This window comes from Arachis ipaensis, chromosome B09, assembly GCF_000816755.2.
Source record: "Arachis ipaensis cultivar K30076 chromosome B09, Araip1.1, whole genome shotgun sequence".
Lineage (NCBI taxonomy): Eukaryota > Viridiplantae > Streptophyta > Magnoliopsida > Fabales > Fabaceae > Arachis > Arachis ipaensis.
The window spans coordinates 119,631,918-119,649,626 of NC_029793.2; the positions used below are offsets into that span (position 1 = coordinate 119,631,918).

Here is a 17,709-nt window from a genome sequence, read left to right on the forward strand (position 1 = left end):
AATCTCGAATCTCAACCTGGAGCAAGTGGAGCAGACACACTGCATCTACCCAAAGAAATCCAAAACTCAGATAATTTCACAAATCTCAAATCATTCTCGACTGGGAGCAAGTAGGGGCTAACCACTGCATCTACCCCAGGAGACTCAAACCAAACCCGGAGCAAGTGGATCAATGCCACTGTATCTACCCAGGAAGGTGTATTGAATTCAGAATCAAATTCAAATATCAATTTCATAATCATCATCATTCTCTTCGTCAATATCATAATCATCATCATTCTCATCATCAGTCTCATAATCATTATCATCATCTTCATCAATCTCCTAATCATCATCATTCTCATCATCAATCTCATAATCATCATTCTCACTTCACATCTTGTTCATTTCTCTCAATTTTACTAACTCAATTCACTCGGCTTTATCCCTGATTCTTCCATCCTCAATTCCACCGTGTCTAGACTCATATCAAAGTTTATAAAGGTTTAGGAGGCCAAAAGAATGGTTAAAATTCATAAAAATATATTTTTTCCAAATTCTAAGAGGTGTGCGTATGCACATACAGGATGAAAACTTGGGTGTCCGCGTACGCATGCAAAGTCCTGCGTACGCATAAGGTGAAAATTTAATAAGTCGCGTACACATGCATGGTATTGTGTATAAATGACCCCAATTTTGGACCATTCCGTGTACACATGAAGTGTCTGCGTACGTAGAGGCACTTTGTAGAGGCCAATGTCCGCGTACGCATCCATATCAGAAAATAGAAAATCTGATATGTTGCAAAAATCAATTTTTCAGTCTAATTTTCAAAACCTTATAACTTTTTCCACAAAATTTTGTTTTCAACCATTCTTGAACCGTTGGAAAGATCGATAAATAAATTTTCATAAAAATCTAATTTTAAAATTTTTCCAACTCCAAGGGCCGAGTTACGACCCGCCGAAGTTGACCAAAAATCTATTTTTACCAAAAATACACACTTACCAATTTTCCAATAATTCACAAACCTCAATCATTTTTAACCAACAAAATGTACCCAAACCAACTCAAGTCACATATTCACCCACAACTAAATCCGAAACTACTCCATCTATAAATTCCAACTCAAATACATCCATTCCACCTTTCAAAAATCTCATTTTTCACTATTTCATCAATCAATCAAATTCTCATACATTCCATACAATTCTTCATTCAATCTCATATATTATTACATAATTCAATCATCACTACCGTCCTTACCTTTTCCCAGCCTTCGGCCCAAAATCTACAGCCTCCAACCCAAATTCACAATTTCAATGCATATTCCACAAACCAATAATCATTATCCAATTCATCAAATTTCTCAACACACCAAACATGCAATTTCACACAATTCTCAACCCAATCATTAGTTTACACAACATACCAACTATTTACACAATCCAAACCTAATCCTAGGGACATCTAGCCTAGGAATTCTCATCACACCACACAGTACTTAAATAAAACTTAAACAGTACCTTAATGATGGTGGTTCACACCTAAACACATCATAACTTAAGCTTCCAAGGCTCTCAATCATCACCAATAAGCTTTAGCTACCAACACCTTGTTCCAAGTTCTCCAAATACACCCAACAACACTAACATAACCAATTTCACATATACATTAATTTAGGATTCATAAAATTTGATGAATCATAAGGGTTTTGAGGTTTCTTACCTCAACCCACTGAACTTTGTTATGAATATCACCAATGGCTCATACTAGAGTATTCCTAAACAACCAAAATCACAAAATTACTCAACACCCATACCAAATTTTGAATTTAAGGAGGAAAATTGAAAATGGGCAGAGGACAGTGGTATACTCACCACAATGCTTAGATAGAATCGAAGAGGTTGAGAACAGCGATGCATGGCTATAAACGGCTCGTCAATCGGAGCTCTGGATCAAAAGTTATGGTGGTTTGAAGTTTGATGGAGTTAGGGTTTTCTCTCTTCTTCCTCTCTTCTCTATTTCGACACCCCACTCTCTTTCTCTAGGGTTAATCAGCTAAAATACTCATAACTAAAATTTATATATGTTGGATTGATAAACCACTATTTTATGGTTTATCTTGTGCTCAATTGAGTGGATTTTATCAACTCTTTACCCACTTATTCATAATATTTGCATGGTTTTATATTTCCTTCCTGATTTTGTGCTATGATTGAAAACATGCTTCTTTGATCTTATAATTGCTTATTATTAATCCTCTTTTATTACCATTAGATGCCTTGATATGTGTGTTAAGTGCTTTCAGAGATTATAGGGCAGGAATGGCTTGGAGGATGGAAAAGAAGCATGCAAAAGTGGAAGGAATACAAGAAGTTAGAGAAATTGCTAAGCTGTCCAGCCTGACCTCTTCGCACTCAAACGGCTATAACTTTAGCTACAGAGGTCCAAACGATGCGGTTCCAGTTGCGTTGGAAAGCTAACGTTCGGGGCTTCGATTTGATATATAATATGCCATAGTTTCCCTGACACTAGGCGACGCAACTGCGTGATCCATGCGGCCGCGTTGCAGTGACGGAAATCAGCGTGTTTGAATTCTTCTCCAGCGATTTCCGGGCTGTTTTCGACCCAGTTCGCGGCCCAGAAAACACAAATTAGAGACTATAAAGTGGGGGATTGCATCCATTCATAGGAGGGCTCTCATAATTCACTTTTCATGTTTTAGATGTAGTTTTAGAGAGAGAGGTTCTCTCCTCTCTCTCTTAGGATTTAGGACTTCTCTTAGTTTTTAAGAGTGACTCTCGATCCAGGTTCAATGTTCCTTTTTATTTATTTTTCCAATTAAATTTATGAACTTTTCCATGTTATGATTTAAATATTTTATTTAATATAATTGAGGTATTTCAGAATTATGTTTGCTTTCTTTTATAAATAATTTAGATATTTTCCCCCCTTTTGGCTTGGGTCAAGTAATTGGTAACACTTGAGCTGTCAAATAAAATAGTGGTTGAAATTGGCAGATTCTGATTGCACTAGGATTGCTCTAAAGCTAGTCTCTCCACAAGAGTTGACTAGGACTTGAGAATCAAGCTAATCAGTCCACTTAACTTTCCTTTGTTTAGTAAAGGTTAACAAAGTGGGATTAAAATCCAATTCTCATCACAATTGATAAGGATAGGACTTCCAGTTCTTCATACCTTGCCAAGAGATTTTATTAGTATTATTTTATTTTACTTGTCATATAACATATTCTCACCTTACTTCCAAAACCCCAATTTACAAACTCATAACCAATAATAAGAACATACCTCCCTGCAATTCCTTGAGAAGACGACCCGAGGTTTAAATACTCGGTTATCAATTTTAAAGGGGTTTGTTACTTGTGACAACCAAAACGTTTGTACGAAGGAATTTCTGTCGGTTTAGAGACTATATCAACAACGCGACTATTTTTATGAACTTCTTTACTGGCAAAAATCCCAACGTCATGGATCTTAGGCCCACTTGGGTCCCGTTCACTTGGTTTAGCCCGTTGGCCCAATTTTGGGCCAAAACCTTTAAGATTAGCATTTTAAATCGCGCTTTAAAAATTTTTACTTTCTAAATCATAATTTCTAACTTTATAATCTCTCTCACTCATAAATTATTTTTCTCAACTGCAATACCGGATAGAGCTCAGCCGGTACTATCGGTCAAATTTTCATTATGCATTTTCACGCAGAAAACTATGTTTTCGGACTCAGAAAAATTTACTGAGTCCAAATATCATATTTAAATTTTCAAATTATGATTCTAAAATTTTCTAAAGTTGTTTTCCATATTTAATTTATTATTTATTTAATTACGATTTGACCGAGTTTTACAATAAAAGTCTAAGATTAGGATCTCCTTGGGTACATTGTGTTATGGATTTCTTTCCAGGAGCTACTTGTATCTCTTCCAAGATTCATGGAATCTTTCACCATCTTTTTGGGAGAAGCATGCAACATTTTTTCACAATTTTCCCATATTAGCCTTCTCCTCTACCATTTCTTCATTAGCTTCTAGCACTAAAGGTTGATGGTCTTCAAGAGTGTCAGAGAGTAGCCCTTCTCCAATGATCTCTTCTACTAAGACATCAATTAGATAAATTTGCATGCAATTCTCTATCTCACTGGGATATTGCATGGTCTTGAAGTTAAAACTCAATTGCTCATCATGGACTCTTAATGTTAATTCTCCCCTTTGAATATCTATGAGTGAACGTCTATTGGCTAGAAAAGGCCTTCTTAAAATGATAAAAGCATTATCACTTTTCTCCATATCAAGAACCACAAAATCTACAAGGAATATAAAATCTCCTACTTTAACTAACAAGTTCTCCACCACTCCGTAAGGAGGCTTGATTGATCTATTAGCTAGTTGAAAAAAAAATTCTTGTAGGTTTAACTTCCTCTATTTGCATCTTCTTCATCATGGACAGTGACATTAAGTTGATGCTTACTCCTAGGTCACATAGTGCCTTCCCAATATTGATGTCCCAAATAATATATGGGATTTGAAAACTTCCTGGGTCCTTCAATTTCTGAGGCAACTTCCTTTGAATAATGGCATTGCATTCCTTGGTGAGGATCACGGTTTTATCTTCCTTGAAGGTCCTCTTCTTGGTTAGAAACTCCTTCATAAATTTGGCATATAGAGGCATTTGCTCTAAGGCCTCAACAAATGAAATATTAATTTGCAACTTCTTGAAGATTTCTAAAAAGTTGGAGTATTGTTGTTGTTGAGTCTCCTTGTGTAATCTTTGTGGGAAGAGAATTATAGGTGCATACGTTTTCTCCCTTGTGACTTTCCTTGGAGCTTGAGGTGGTGGCGTGTGGATCTCTTCTTCTTGATTCTTTTCCTCCTCTGATGGTTCTTCTTTTCCCTTTCTTTTTGTTGACTCTTTGCCAACCACTTTTCCACTTCTCAGATTGATAACCTTGCACTCCTCTTTAGGATTCGAAATTGTATCACTTGAAAAAGAATTTGGGCGCTTCTCTGTCAATTGCTTGGCAATTTAACAAAGTTGCATCTCCAAATTCCTTATAAAGGCCTCTTGATTCTTGAAATTGGATCTTGTCTCCATTATGAACTCCTTGGTTTGTTGCATAAATTCTTTGGAAAAATTATCCAAGGTGCTCTTAACAATTTGTGTTGAAGATGACCCTTATTGATATGGAGTATTGAAATTTCTCTATCCTTGATTTTTTCACCCAAAATTTGGATGGTTCCTCCAACCTGGATTATATGTCTTTGAGAATGGATTATTTTGTGGATTTCTTGAAAAGTTACCCATATAATTCACTTGTTCCTGAGAGGGTTGATCATCCTTGAATAATTCACAATCTTCATCTTGATGAGCTCCTCCACACAAGTTGCATGTTGTGACTTGTATCCTCATGGCTGAGACTTGCATGTTACCCACTTGTTTAGTGAGTGAATTGATTTGTTGAGACATGGCTTTGTTTTGTGCCAAGAGAGCATCTATCGTGTCTAGCTCCATGACTCCTTTCTTTACTGTTCTCTCACAAGCATACATGTAATGGTTATTAGCCACTGTCTCTATCAAATCCAGAGCTTCCTCGGGTGTCTTCCGGTGCAATGACCCTCCAACTAAAGAATCAATTAAAGTTCTAAAAGCTTGAGACACTCCATCATAAAATGTTTGAAGTTGCAACCATTCAGGGAAAATATGACGAGGGCATTTCCTAAGCATCTCCTTATATCTCTCTATGCCTCATAAAGTGACTCTCTCTCTTTTTGAGTAAACGTGTGAATGTCATTCCTCAACTTTGCTAACTTTTGAAGGGGAAAGTACTTGGTCAGGAACTTATTCACCATGTCATCCCAATTTGTTATAATTCTCAATGGTTGAGATTGGAGCCATCATTTGGCTCTATCCCTTAAAGAAAATAGGAATAATATCAATCTTATAGCTTCGGGAGAAACTCCATTTCTCTTGATCGTGTCACATATTTGCAGAAAACTGGATATGTGCACATTCAAGTCCTCTTGCGGATTTTTACTAAATTAGTCTTGCTATGTCAATTGAATAAAAGAAGGTTTCAACTCAAACTTGTCAGGCCTCATTACACTATTACCACAACTGTTAGTGGTAGGAGTGGTGAAATCTCCAAGAGTTCTCCTTGCATTGTTTTATCCTTTAGCCATCTTCTTTTCCTCTTCTTTTCTGGCTCTTGCTTGCTTTCTTAATTGGAATAGAATCAATTCTATTTTAGGGTAGTATTGAAAAGGTTCAGGAGTGTCAATTCGTTGCATACATAAAGAAACAAGAAGATCAAAGGCACCAGTAGGATAAACGAAGCTTAAAGCAATAAAAGATAAAATTAACAAAACAAAAGAACAACACCAAACTTAATTCAAAGTAACGTGCAAAATAAAAAATGAAACAAAATAAAATCCTAATAGTGAAAAGGAGACTAAACAGTAATGAAAACCCTAATAATAAAGAGTGAATGAAACTAGAATGAAAACAAAAATCAACAAGATCTAATTTAGCGATTTAATCCAAAGTATGATGTGTAAAATCCGGTCAAACTGTGTTAAATTAAATATAAATTAAATATGAGCAAACATGGTTAGAAAATTTAGCAATAGGAATTTAAAGATTTAAATATTATATTTGAACTCAGAGGATTTTTCTGAGTTAGAAAATGTAATTTCTACGAAAAACCGCGTCAGACCGCGAAACAGCAAAATAACCGGCCGAACCAGTTTAAGTCTGTCCAGTACTGTGCGGGAATAATTAAAAATAGTAGAAAACTTTAGAAAAATAATTAGAATACAAAGTCAGGCACTAATTCTAAATGTTTAGCCCAAAATTGGGCCAAACTGGCCAAAAACACTAACGGGTTGGACCGGGACCAAGTTGGACCCAAGCCCAACCTATATATAAGCTTAAATGAACCCCCATTCAGCCACTTCACCCTCATAAACACAACACCACAGCTGAGAAAGGAAGAGAGAAAACCCTAACCCCTCTTGATCTTTAAACTACCGTAACTTTGTCTCTGGTGCTCCGATCGACGAGTCATTTGCAGCCACGCATCGCCCTCGATGAGCTCTTCAAGTATATCTAGGTTATGTGATGAGTTTCTCAACGAACTCTGCCCAGTTTCATTTTTCTTTGGTATTTCAAACTTAGTTTGGGTTTTGAGAAAATCATGTGACTTTGGTTGTTTAGGGGTGCTCTAGTATGAGCCATTGGTGAATTCCATCAACCAAATTTGTGGGTTAAGGTAATGAACCCTCTAACCCTTGTAATTTATGACATTTAGTGAGTCCTGAGTTGATATATGTATGATATTGGTTGTGTTAAAGTTGTTGGGTGAGATTTTGGTGCTCTTGGGAACTTGAATTTTCCTTGCGGAACTCTTGGTGGAGTTTAAAGCTAGTGCTTGGTGGAAATTTACAAGGAAGGATCAAATTATTGTGACTACAAGAGGTACGGTTTAAGCTTCATTTAAGTACCGTGAGATATGATGAGGATTCCTAGGTTAAATGCCCTTAGGAGTAGGTTTGAATTATGTATTTGGATGAATTTGATGTGCATAGATGGTATATTGTGGTAATTGAAGGTTTAGATGAGATTAGTGTTATAGTACATAATTGGTACATTGTTAGATTTTGTATTTGATAAGGAATTATGTGAATTGTGAGTTATACATGTATGTATATATATATATATATTTATTGGTGAATTTTTGGGCCGAAGGCCGGAAGAGGTAAGGAAGGTGAGTTGATGTGTGTATTGCGTGATAATGCATGATGATTTTGATGAGTGTGATATTGTTGTTGATTATTGAGATCAAAGTTGAATGATGATAATGTTGGGTAGTGATATTGGGTTTGTATGCTTGTGGATGTTAATAAATGAAGAGGTTTGGTGATGTGGACATAGGATGGTAGAATGATGTTTTTGTGATGTGTATTGTTGAGGTTCACATTTTTATAAGTAGAATGTGGGTATGGAATGGATGATTTATGTGATGCTAGGCATTGGAATGATGAAAAGGTATATGAATATGAATTAAGCACATTAGGACTGCTTTGAATGTAGAATAAGTGATGTTGGATTGAAAATTTAGTAAAACTGGGGTTTAGAGATTTTTGGTAAAAATAGATTTTTAGTGAACTTTGACGGATCATATCTTGAGCTACGGCCTTTGGAATTTAATGATTTTTGTATCAAAATAAAGACAATTCAAAGAACTTTAAAACGGTATTAATTTTGTAGAAATCTGAATTTTGTAGAGAAAGATATGATCGTCGAAGTTGGTGTCCAAAATCTGAATTCTGTGATGTTGTAGAATTTTTAGTTTCTGGTTTGTGTATGCACGCACAGCCTTGTGCGCACACACACGTTGTGGGCATTTTTGAAAGCGTGCGTACGCACACCCTTGTGCGCAGTGTGCATGCACACACGGGGATATGGCTGATGTTGGGAGCGCTAGCACGTCTTATGCGCACACACAACCAACGAAGTTTTACAAGTTGTGTGCCCACACAGCCCTGTGTGCCCGCACACGCTGGGAAGTGCGTTCTGTTGGGGACGTTCGCACGTTCTGTGCATACACTCAACAATAAAAATTTTACTTTCTGTGCGTACGCACAGCCTTGTGTGCACGCACACTTTCTGAAAATTCTCCTGGGCTTGCATACGCACAGCCCTATGCGTACGTACACTGACCTATTTTTCAATAAAAACTTGTTTTTAACTGTTTGACCTTCCTGATGAGCTTGCAAACTTTCGTAACACTTACTTAACACCTTTTTACTAGTTTTAGGATATTGAATCAAGGGAGAGAATAGCAAAGGAATAAAAAGGGTAATTTTGGTTGAGTTTAGAAGATGGCGATTTAAGCTTGGTAATTTCTGTGGATGAAATCAGAGGAGAATTAATGATGATTCATGAGAATGATGAATGAGTTAAATTGAGGTTGAGTATGAAATTGAGACAAGATTAATGATGAGTGTGATTTAAGAGTGTGATATTGAAATTGAATATGATCTGATTGTGATATACCTGCCTGGGTAGATGCAGTGGAATGATTCTACTTGCTCCGGGTTTGATCTGAACTCCTGGGGTAGATGCAGTGGTTAGCCTCCACTTGCTCCCAGTTGAGGATAATTTGAGATTTGTAAAATTATCTGAGTTTCAGATTTCCTTGGGTAGATGCAGTGGGTCGGCTCCACTTGCTCCAGGTTGAGATCCGAGATTCTGTTGACCCTGTGTCGTAAAATGTATCCGGACACTTATACCTTTCCGAATGAGCTCTCCTCCATGGATATTTTATTTTGATCTTTGAGCTTGGGGATGCGCGCTCACAGGGACTGTCCAATGGTTAGCTACCAGGACATGTCGGCTTGGCTTTGTAACCGACAGATGATATTATCGGCCATAGGGTAGGCATACATCATTTGTATTTGTTTTGACTTGTTTGGGTTTTCCTTTTTGTTTTGGATTACTAAACTGTTCATATATGATATGTTACTTGAGTAAATGCTACTTGCTCTAATTGTACCTTAATTGTGTATTACTTGTCTGTATTGCTTGTGTTTGTACAACTGAGAGGTCTCTCATGCTGGTGTCAGTTGACGCTGAGGGCTGTTCCTGATGAGATGAGTTGATGATATAATTGAATAATGATGTTGGTCATTAAATGAGACAATTTGAGCTCCCTGGGTAGACACAGTGAAGTGATTTCACTTGCTCTAGGAAGAGAATAAGGCAATTGGTATTGAAGTATTGAGTTCGAATTGCTAGTTTTAGTTTTGTTCTGAATTGAGTGTTAAGAGGTTCGGAAATAGGGGAAAGAAGGTGATGATTTGTCTAGTCTTAGTATCCCTTAGAGTAGTTATCTAATTCATGGATTAGAGGGAACCTAAGATGATTAAATGAATGAGGGAAGTTTAGGATGTTTAGTGAGTTTTTATTATAATGCATTGTATTTATTTTGCACTTTTACTATACTGAGAACCCGTGGGTCGGAGGTTCTCATTTTGTATATATCTCTTATTTTTTAGATGAAGGTCCAGGTGCTCAGCAGTGAGCTATGCATCAGAAAAAACTTTTGTTTAGAAAATTATTATATTTTTGAGAGATGGCGAAGATTATTATATTTTTGTTTTATATTGCTTAGATTCTCTCCACTTTTGTTTAGAAAAAACTTCTGTTATGTATTTTATCCTTTTGAAAACTTGCCTATAGAGGCCTTTATGTATATTTTGGGAGAGATAGGACCTGATGTTGTCAAACTGTTTTTATTCTGTACCCTAGCCGACCTAAACTTCGTGGGTCGCTGATGAATGGATTTTTGTGTGGTCTAGAATTCACAAATGAAGTCTCGTTGCAATATAGTTTCTAAACCAACAATAATCCTTTCATACAAATTTTTTTTGTCACAAGTACAAACCCCTAAAATCTATAAACCGAAGTATTTAAACCTTGGGTCATTCTCCCTAGGAATTGTGATAAAGTGTCTTGTTATTGGTTTTGAGGTATGTTTTGGGGTTTTTGAGATATTAGACATGAAATGTAATGGCAATGAAAATAAACTAGTAACTAAAAAAGGTCTTGGCAACGTTTGGTGGTTGAAGAACGAAACTCTCGCACGATCTAAAATTTTCGCAAATAAATTCCCGTTGTAAGTATAGCTTCTAGACCGACAAGAATTCCTTTCTTACAAAAACTTTGGTTGTCACAAGTAACAAAACCCAATAAAATTTATAACCGCAGTATTTAAACCTCGGGTCGTCTCTCAAGGAATTACAGGGCAGTATGATTTATTATTGGTTATGGAAAATTGTATGTTTTTGGGTTTTTGTGATAAGGAACAAGTAATTTAAATGAAAAGAAAATTAAATTAATAATTATAAAAATCTCTTGGCAAGGTATGAGAAATTGAAGTCCTATCCTAGTTATCCTTATCAGGTGTGATGAGAATTAGATTCTGCTCCCACTTTAATTAACCCTTGCTAAACAAAGGAGAGTCAAGTGGACAAATTAATTTGATCCTCAGGTCCTAGTCAACTCCTATGGAAGGACTAGAGTTATTGGAGTACAAATTAATCAGCAAAGAATTCTAATTTCAATCAACAGCTGAGTTTGATAACTCAAGTGTTGCTAATTATTTAACCAAAGCCAAAAGGGGAAAATAAATCTGAATTGAATTGAAACCATCATAATTAAAACAATCATTAATCTGAAATACCTCAAATTGCATTTAAACATAAATTCAAATCCTAACATGGAAAGTTTGTAAATCAATAATGAAAAGATAAATGACAATTAAAGTAATAGAATAAATAAAAGTAGAAAATAAATTAAAGGAATATTGAACCTGTGATTGAAGAGATCATAGCTTAAACATAATAGAAATCCTAAATCCTAATCCTAAGAAAGAGGAGAGAGCCTCTCTCTCTAAAACTACATCTAATCCTAAAAAAATGAGAGTTGTATATTGTCTCTTTTTTTTTATTCCTCCATTCCCTGGCTTATATTCTGTGTTTCTGACTTGGATTTGGGCCGAAAAAGGGTCCAGAAATCGCTGGGGGCGTTTTCTGCAGATTCTTATACGTGGCGTCTGTCACGCGTTCGCGTGGGTCACGCGTACGCGTCATTCACGCGTACGCATCATTTGCGTTCTGCTCAAGGCACGCGTCCGTGTCTTCCACGCGTTTGTGTCGATGCCATTTCGTACTAGGCACGCGTTTGCGTCGTCCATGCGTTCGCGTCGCTGCCTTTTCTTCAAAACTCCATTTTTGTGTTTTCTTCCATTTTTGTAGGTTTTCTTTTTGTCCTTCAAGCCATTCCTGCCTTATGAGATCTGAAAATACTTAACACACAAATCACGACATCGAATGGTAATAAAGGATAATTAAAATTAATATTTTTAAAGTATAGGAAACATGTTTTTCACATATATCATAAAATAAGGAAGGAATAGTAAAACCATGCAATTTACATGAATAAGTGGGTGAAGGATTGAATAAATCATTCAATTTAAGCACAAAATACATCATAAAATATGGGTTTATCAGTGGTCAAGGATCTCTATCCTAATCACTAACCACAACATGAGAATTGGCAAGGATCAACCCCATTAAGTCATCCTCCAACTAATAAAGGAAAGTCAAATGAGCTATGTCAATCCAAGTCCATAAGTCCTAGTTTTCCACCAAATCAATTAGTGAGATCTAGCGTTAATGGCTCCCAATCGTCAATCACTTGGACATTAGTAACTCAAGAGTTCCTAAGTTACCTTCCCAAGCCAAGAGAACTAAAATCTACTCTAAAATCCAACCAAGCATTTCATCAAACACTTGAAAGGCACAAAAGGAAAGCATAGTAAAATTGCAAGGAAAGTAAATCTACTCTACTCAATTGCAAGGAATTAAACAACAACAAATCAAATGAACAATAAAGGAACATGAATCATAAAAATGCATTAAAGAAAAATGGAAAGAACAAAAGTGCATCAATATAAAAGTAGAGAATTACAAGAATTAAATGCTAAACTATAGAGAAGGGATGTAGAAGAAGAAGAATTACAAAAAGAAAAGTAAATCAAAGTATGAAATTAACATAGAACTAAGAAATTCTAATCTAGATCTAAAACCTACTCCTAATTCTAGAGAGAAAAGAGAGCCTCTCTCTATAGAAACTAACTAAAGCATCATAAAACTAAAATAAAACTCACTAACTAACTAGATGCCTCATCCCTCTTCAATCCTTGGGTCAAATAGCATCAGAAATGAGTTGGATTGGGCCCAAAATGCCTTAGAATTCGCTGGCCACGAATTTGCATTTAATGAATCACGTGCAAATCAGCGTGTACGCGTACAGTGCGCGTGCGTGACCCTAAACGTGATGCAACTATGGAAACTTTTATATCATTTCGAAGCCCCGGATGTTAGCTTTCCAACGCAACTGGAACCGCATCATTTGGACCTCTGTAGCCCAAGTTATGGTCAATTAAGTGCGAAGAGGTCGGCTTGACAGCTTTTGCGATTCCTTCATTTCTTCATGAGTTCTCCATTTTTACATGCTTTTCCTTCATTCCCTTGATCCAATCTTTGCCTCCTAAATCTAAAATCACTTAACAAATATATCAAGGCATCTAATGAAATCAAGGTGAATTAATTTTAGCTATCTTAAGACCTAAAAGGCATGTTTTCACTCTTAAGCACAATTAAAGGAGAATTTACAAAACCATGCTATTTCATTGAATAAATGTGGGAGAAGGCGATAAAATCCTCTAAATTCAACACAAGATAAACCCTCCAACTGGGGTTTCTCAGTCGCGACTAGTGACTAATTACTTATGCTATATATCTATATTCCGACTTTATCATATTCTTCTTCATGGATTTAACTCTATATCGTCTTCAATTTACGCTTTATGTTCCGTTTGACAATACGTGGGTGTTATGACCTTGTGATTTTATTTTTACTCTTTTTAGGCTTCTCGATTAATACTCCCTTCAATTATACTTATAATTATGTATTAAAAATCTACCTGAGAGTCGTACCACCTTATTATCATTGACTTATAACTCGAGCATAAGGATTTGAATATTAGGATGTTATATTTATGGTATCAGAGCAGTTCGTCCTCGTGAGCCTGAGGGGTGGATTGCTTATGCTTCAATGCATACTCTGAATTGTGCATGTGCTACTTAGGATATCTGATTGATATGTTTAGCATGAAGTCTATGAGTATACTTTTGGGGGGATTGAAGTACTTAACTTGAGATATTGAGACTAATCACCTTGATATCGCTTGTTTTGTGTGGATATGACCCGAAATGGAAACTCATGGACGAGGTCGCGGATGGAGAGGAAATGAGGAACCCACTCCTACTGGCAATCAAGCTGGCTTTCTAGCTGTAATGACCCAACTTATCAACACTATGCAAGCTAATGTGGCGGCTGTCAACCAAGCGACGGGAAGGATGAACGAAATAGTAATAGAGCTGGAGGAAGTTCAGTTGCAGGTCCGATGACATTGGAAACCTTTCTAAAGGTCAATCCTCCCACATTTAGAGGATCGACTGATCCGACGAAGGCCGATAATTAGTTCCAGGCTGTAGAGAGGGCAATGCAAGTACAACATGTACCAGAGGATCAGCTAGTCGAATTCACTGCTTACCAACTGCGTGGGGAAGCACAACATTGGTGGCAAGGAGCTCACCATTTGCTTCAACAAGGGAATGAAGATGAGGCTATCACCTGGGAGAGATTCAGGGAGGAGTTTTACAAGAAGTACTTCCTGAACTCCGCGAGACAGGCTAAAGAATTGGAATTACTACAACTGAAGCAAGGATCTATGACTGTGGCGGCTTACACAAGCAAATTTGAGGAGTTGTGCCAATTTTCAAGGGTTTATCAAGGTGCCCCTGCAAGGTATGAGGAATGAAAATGCATGAAGTACCAAGATAGCCTGAAGGATGACATTATGAGAGCTGTGGCACCTCTTGAAGTCAAGAGCTTTGCAGAATTAGTCAACAAGAGCCGTGTGGTGGAAGATAGCTTAAGGAGGAATGCAACTGCTAACACCAAACATGGTGGGAACCATGGTCGAGAGGGTGCGAGGTATCTTGCCCCAATGGGTCAGGATTTTAAGAGAGGAGGTCATAACCAGCAGCCCCAGCAAGGCTAAGACAATTTCCGAAGAAACAACAATAATATCCATCAAGGAAGGAAGTATGGGAAGCAACCTCATAATGAAATGACTTGTAGGCAGTGTAGAAGCTATCATCCAGGAACTCCATGTCGAGCTGGATTGGGACTTTATTATAGTTGCGGAGGAGTTGGACACATGTCTTGGAACTGTCCTAAGAAGGTCAACCTGAATGCTGCCAAGGCCCAACAACCAGGTCGTGTGTTTACTATGACGACGGAGGATGCCGTTAGATCCGACGGGATGGGAAGAGGTAAGTGAATGATTGGCAACAACGTGCTAAAAGTACGCTTAAGTTGGTAATTGATTTTGGCTATCATAGATAGAAATCTAGTGAATGTCGGTTATGCTAAGTTGTGGTTTAGTACTTGAGGAAATAAGTGATAGGTTTAGTGAGCTAATGCCAATAGTGATTCACAAGTAGTTAAGTTTAATTGTGGCTATGAGGTTAGATTGATTCTAAAATAGCTGTATAAATGACTAGAGGTGTAATTGGATTCGTGCTTAAATTTTTATGGATAAATTATTGGACCTTGGATGATGGATTTGGAAGACAGTAAATTGAAACATTGAGGTTGTAGTGCGGTTAATTTGAAGGAAACGGTGAAGGGTGGTGAGTTTCGGTTTAAGGGAAGGTTTTATGATGGGTGTGATGAACATAACATCTGATTAGTTATTGAGAGAACTTATATGAAGATTTGATATCGAACATTTTTTAGGACAAAAATTTTTGTTAGGTGGGAAGGACGTAAAATCCGGTCAAACCGTGTTTAATTAAATATAAATTAAATATGAGCAAATATGGTTAGAAAATTTAGCAACAGGAATTTGAAGATTTAAATATGATATTTGAACTCAGAGGATTTTTCAGATTTAGAAAATGTAATTTTGGCTAAAAACCGCGTCAGACCGTGAAATGGCAAAATAACCGGCCGAATCGGTTTAAGTCTGTCCGATACTGTGCGAGAATAATTAAAACAGTAGAAAACCTTAGAAAAATAATTAGAATTCAAAACCGAGCACTAATTCTAAAGGTTTGGCCCAAAATTAGGTCAAACGGGCCAAAAACACTAACGGGTTCACCACAGCTTAAATTAACCCCGATTTAGCCACTTCACCCTCATAAACACAACACCACAGCTAAGAAAGGAAGAGAGAAAACCCTAACCCCTCTTGATCTTCAAACTACCATAACTTTCTCTCCAGTGCTCCGATCGATGAGCCTTTTGCAGCCACGCATCGTCCTCGACGAGCTCTTCAAGTCTATCTAGGTTATGTGGTGAGTTTCTCAATGAAATATTCCCAGTTTCATTTTTTCTTTGGTATTTCAAATTTGGTTTGGGTTTTGAGAAAATCTTGTGACTTTGATTGTTTAGGGGTGCTCTAGTATGAGCCATTGGTGAATTCCATCAACCAATTTCGTGGGTTAAGGTCATGAGCCTTCTAACCCTTGTAATTTATGACATTTAGTGAGCCCTAAGTTGATGTATGTATGATATTAGTTGTGTTAGAGTTGTTGGGTGAGATTTTGGTGCTCTTGGGAACTTGAATTTGGCTTGCGAAACTCTTGGTGGAGTTTCGGCGTCGAATGGAAATAAAGGTAATTAAAACAATTAATTTTTAAAGCTTAGGAAACATGTTTTTCACAATATGACATAATAAGGAAGGGAAAGTAAAACCATGCAGTTAATATGAATAAGTAGGTGGAGGATTGAATAAATCACTCAAATTAAGCACAAAAGAACTCATGAAATATGGGTTTATCAATGAGCCATTGGGGAATTCCATCAACCAATTTCGTGGATTAAGGTAAAGAGCCCTCTAACCCTTGTAATTTATGACATTTAGTGAGCCCTAAGTTGATGTATGTATGATATTGGTTGTGTTAGAGTTGTTGGGTGAGATTTTGGTGCTCTTGGGAACTTGAATTTGGCTTGCGAAACTCTTGGTGGAGTTTAAAGCTAGTGCTTGGTGGAAATTTACAAGGAAGGATCAAATTATTGTGACTACAAGAGGTATGGTTTAAGTTTCATTTAAGTACCATAAGATGTGATGAGGATTCCAAGGTTAAATTTCCTTAGGATTAGGTTTGAATTATGTATTTGGATGAATTTGATGTGCATAGATGGTATATTGTGGTAATTGAAGGTTTGGATGAGATTAGTGTAATAGTGCATAATTAGTGCATTGTTGGATTTTGTATTTGATAAGGAATTGTTTGAATTATGAGTTATACATGTATGTATATATATATTGATTGGTGAATTTTGGACCAGAGGCTGTGAATTTTGGGTCGGAGGCTAGAAGAGGTAAGGAAGGTAAGTTGAAGTGTGTATTGTGTGATAATGCATGATAATTTTGATGAGTGTGATATTGTTTTTGATTATAGAGATGGAAGTTGAATGATGATAATGTTGGGTAGTGATATTGGGTTTGTATGCTTGTGGATATTTATAAATGAAAAAGCTTGGTGATGTGGACATATGATGGTGGAATGATGTTTTTGTGATGTATATTGTTGAGGTTTACATTTTTATAAGTAGAATGTGGGTATGGAATGAAAGATCTATGTGATGCTAGGAGTTGGAAAGATGAAAAGGTGTATGAATATGAATTAATTAAGCACATTAGGACTACTTTGAATGTGGAATAAGTGATGTTGGATTGAAAATTTGGTAAAACTGAGGTTTAGAGATCATATCTTGAGCTACGGTTTTTGAAATTTAAGGATTTTTGTATCAAAATAAAGACAATTCAAAGAGCTTTAAAACGGTATCAATTTTATAGAAATCTAAAATTTGTAGAGAAAGATATGATCGTCGAAATTTGGTGTCCGAAATCTGAATTCTGTGATGTTGCAGAATTTTTGGTTTCTGGTTTGTGTGTGCACGCACACACTGTGTGCATTTTTAAAAGCGTGCGTACACACACCATCTTCACTGTGTGGCACGCCCTCTTGGGCTGAGCAAAGGCGTGGCATGCCCTGCATCTAACGTGGCAC

The 17,709-nt window shown here is 36.7% G+C and overlaps 1 protein-coding gene across 1 annotated transcript; it reads left to right on the forward strand.

Annotated features, from left to right (window-relative positions):
• LOC107615882 lies at positions 13,834-14,444 on the forward strand. Its single transcript, XM_016317901.1, has 2 exons — positions 13,834-14,022; positions 14,112-14,444. Exons 1-2 carry the CDS (start codon positions 13,834-13,836, stop codon positions 14,442-14,444), a joined length of 522 nt encoding a protein of 173 aa, XP_016173387.1.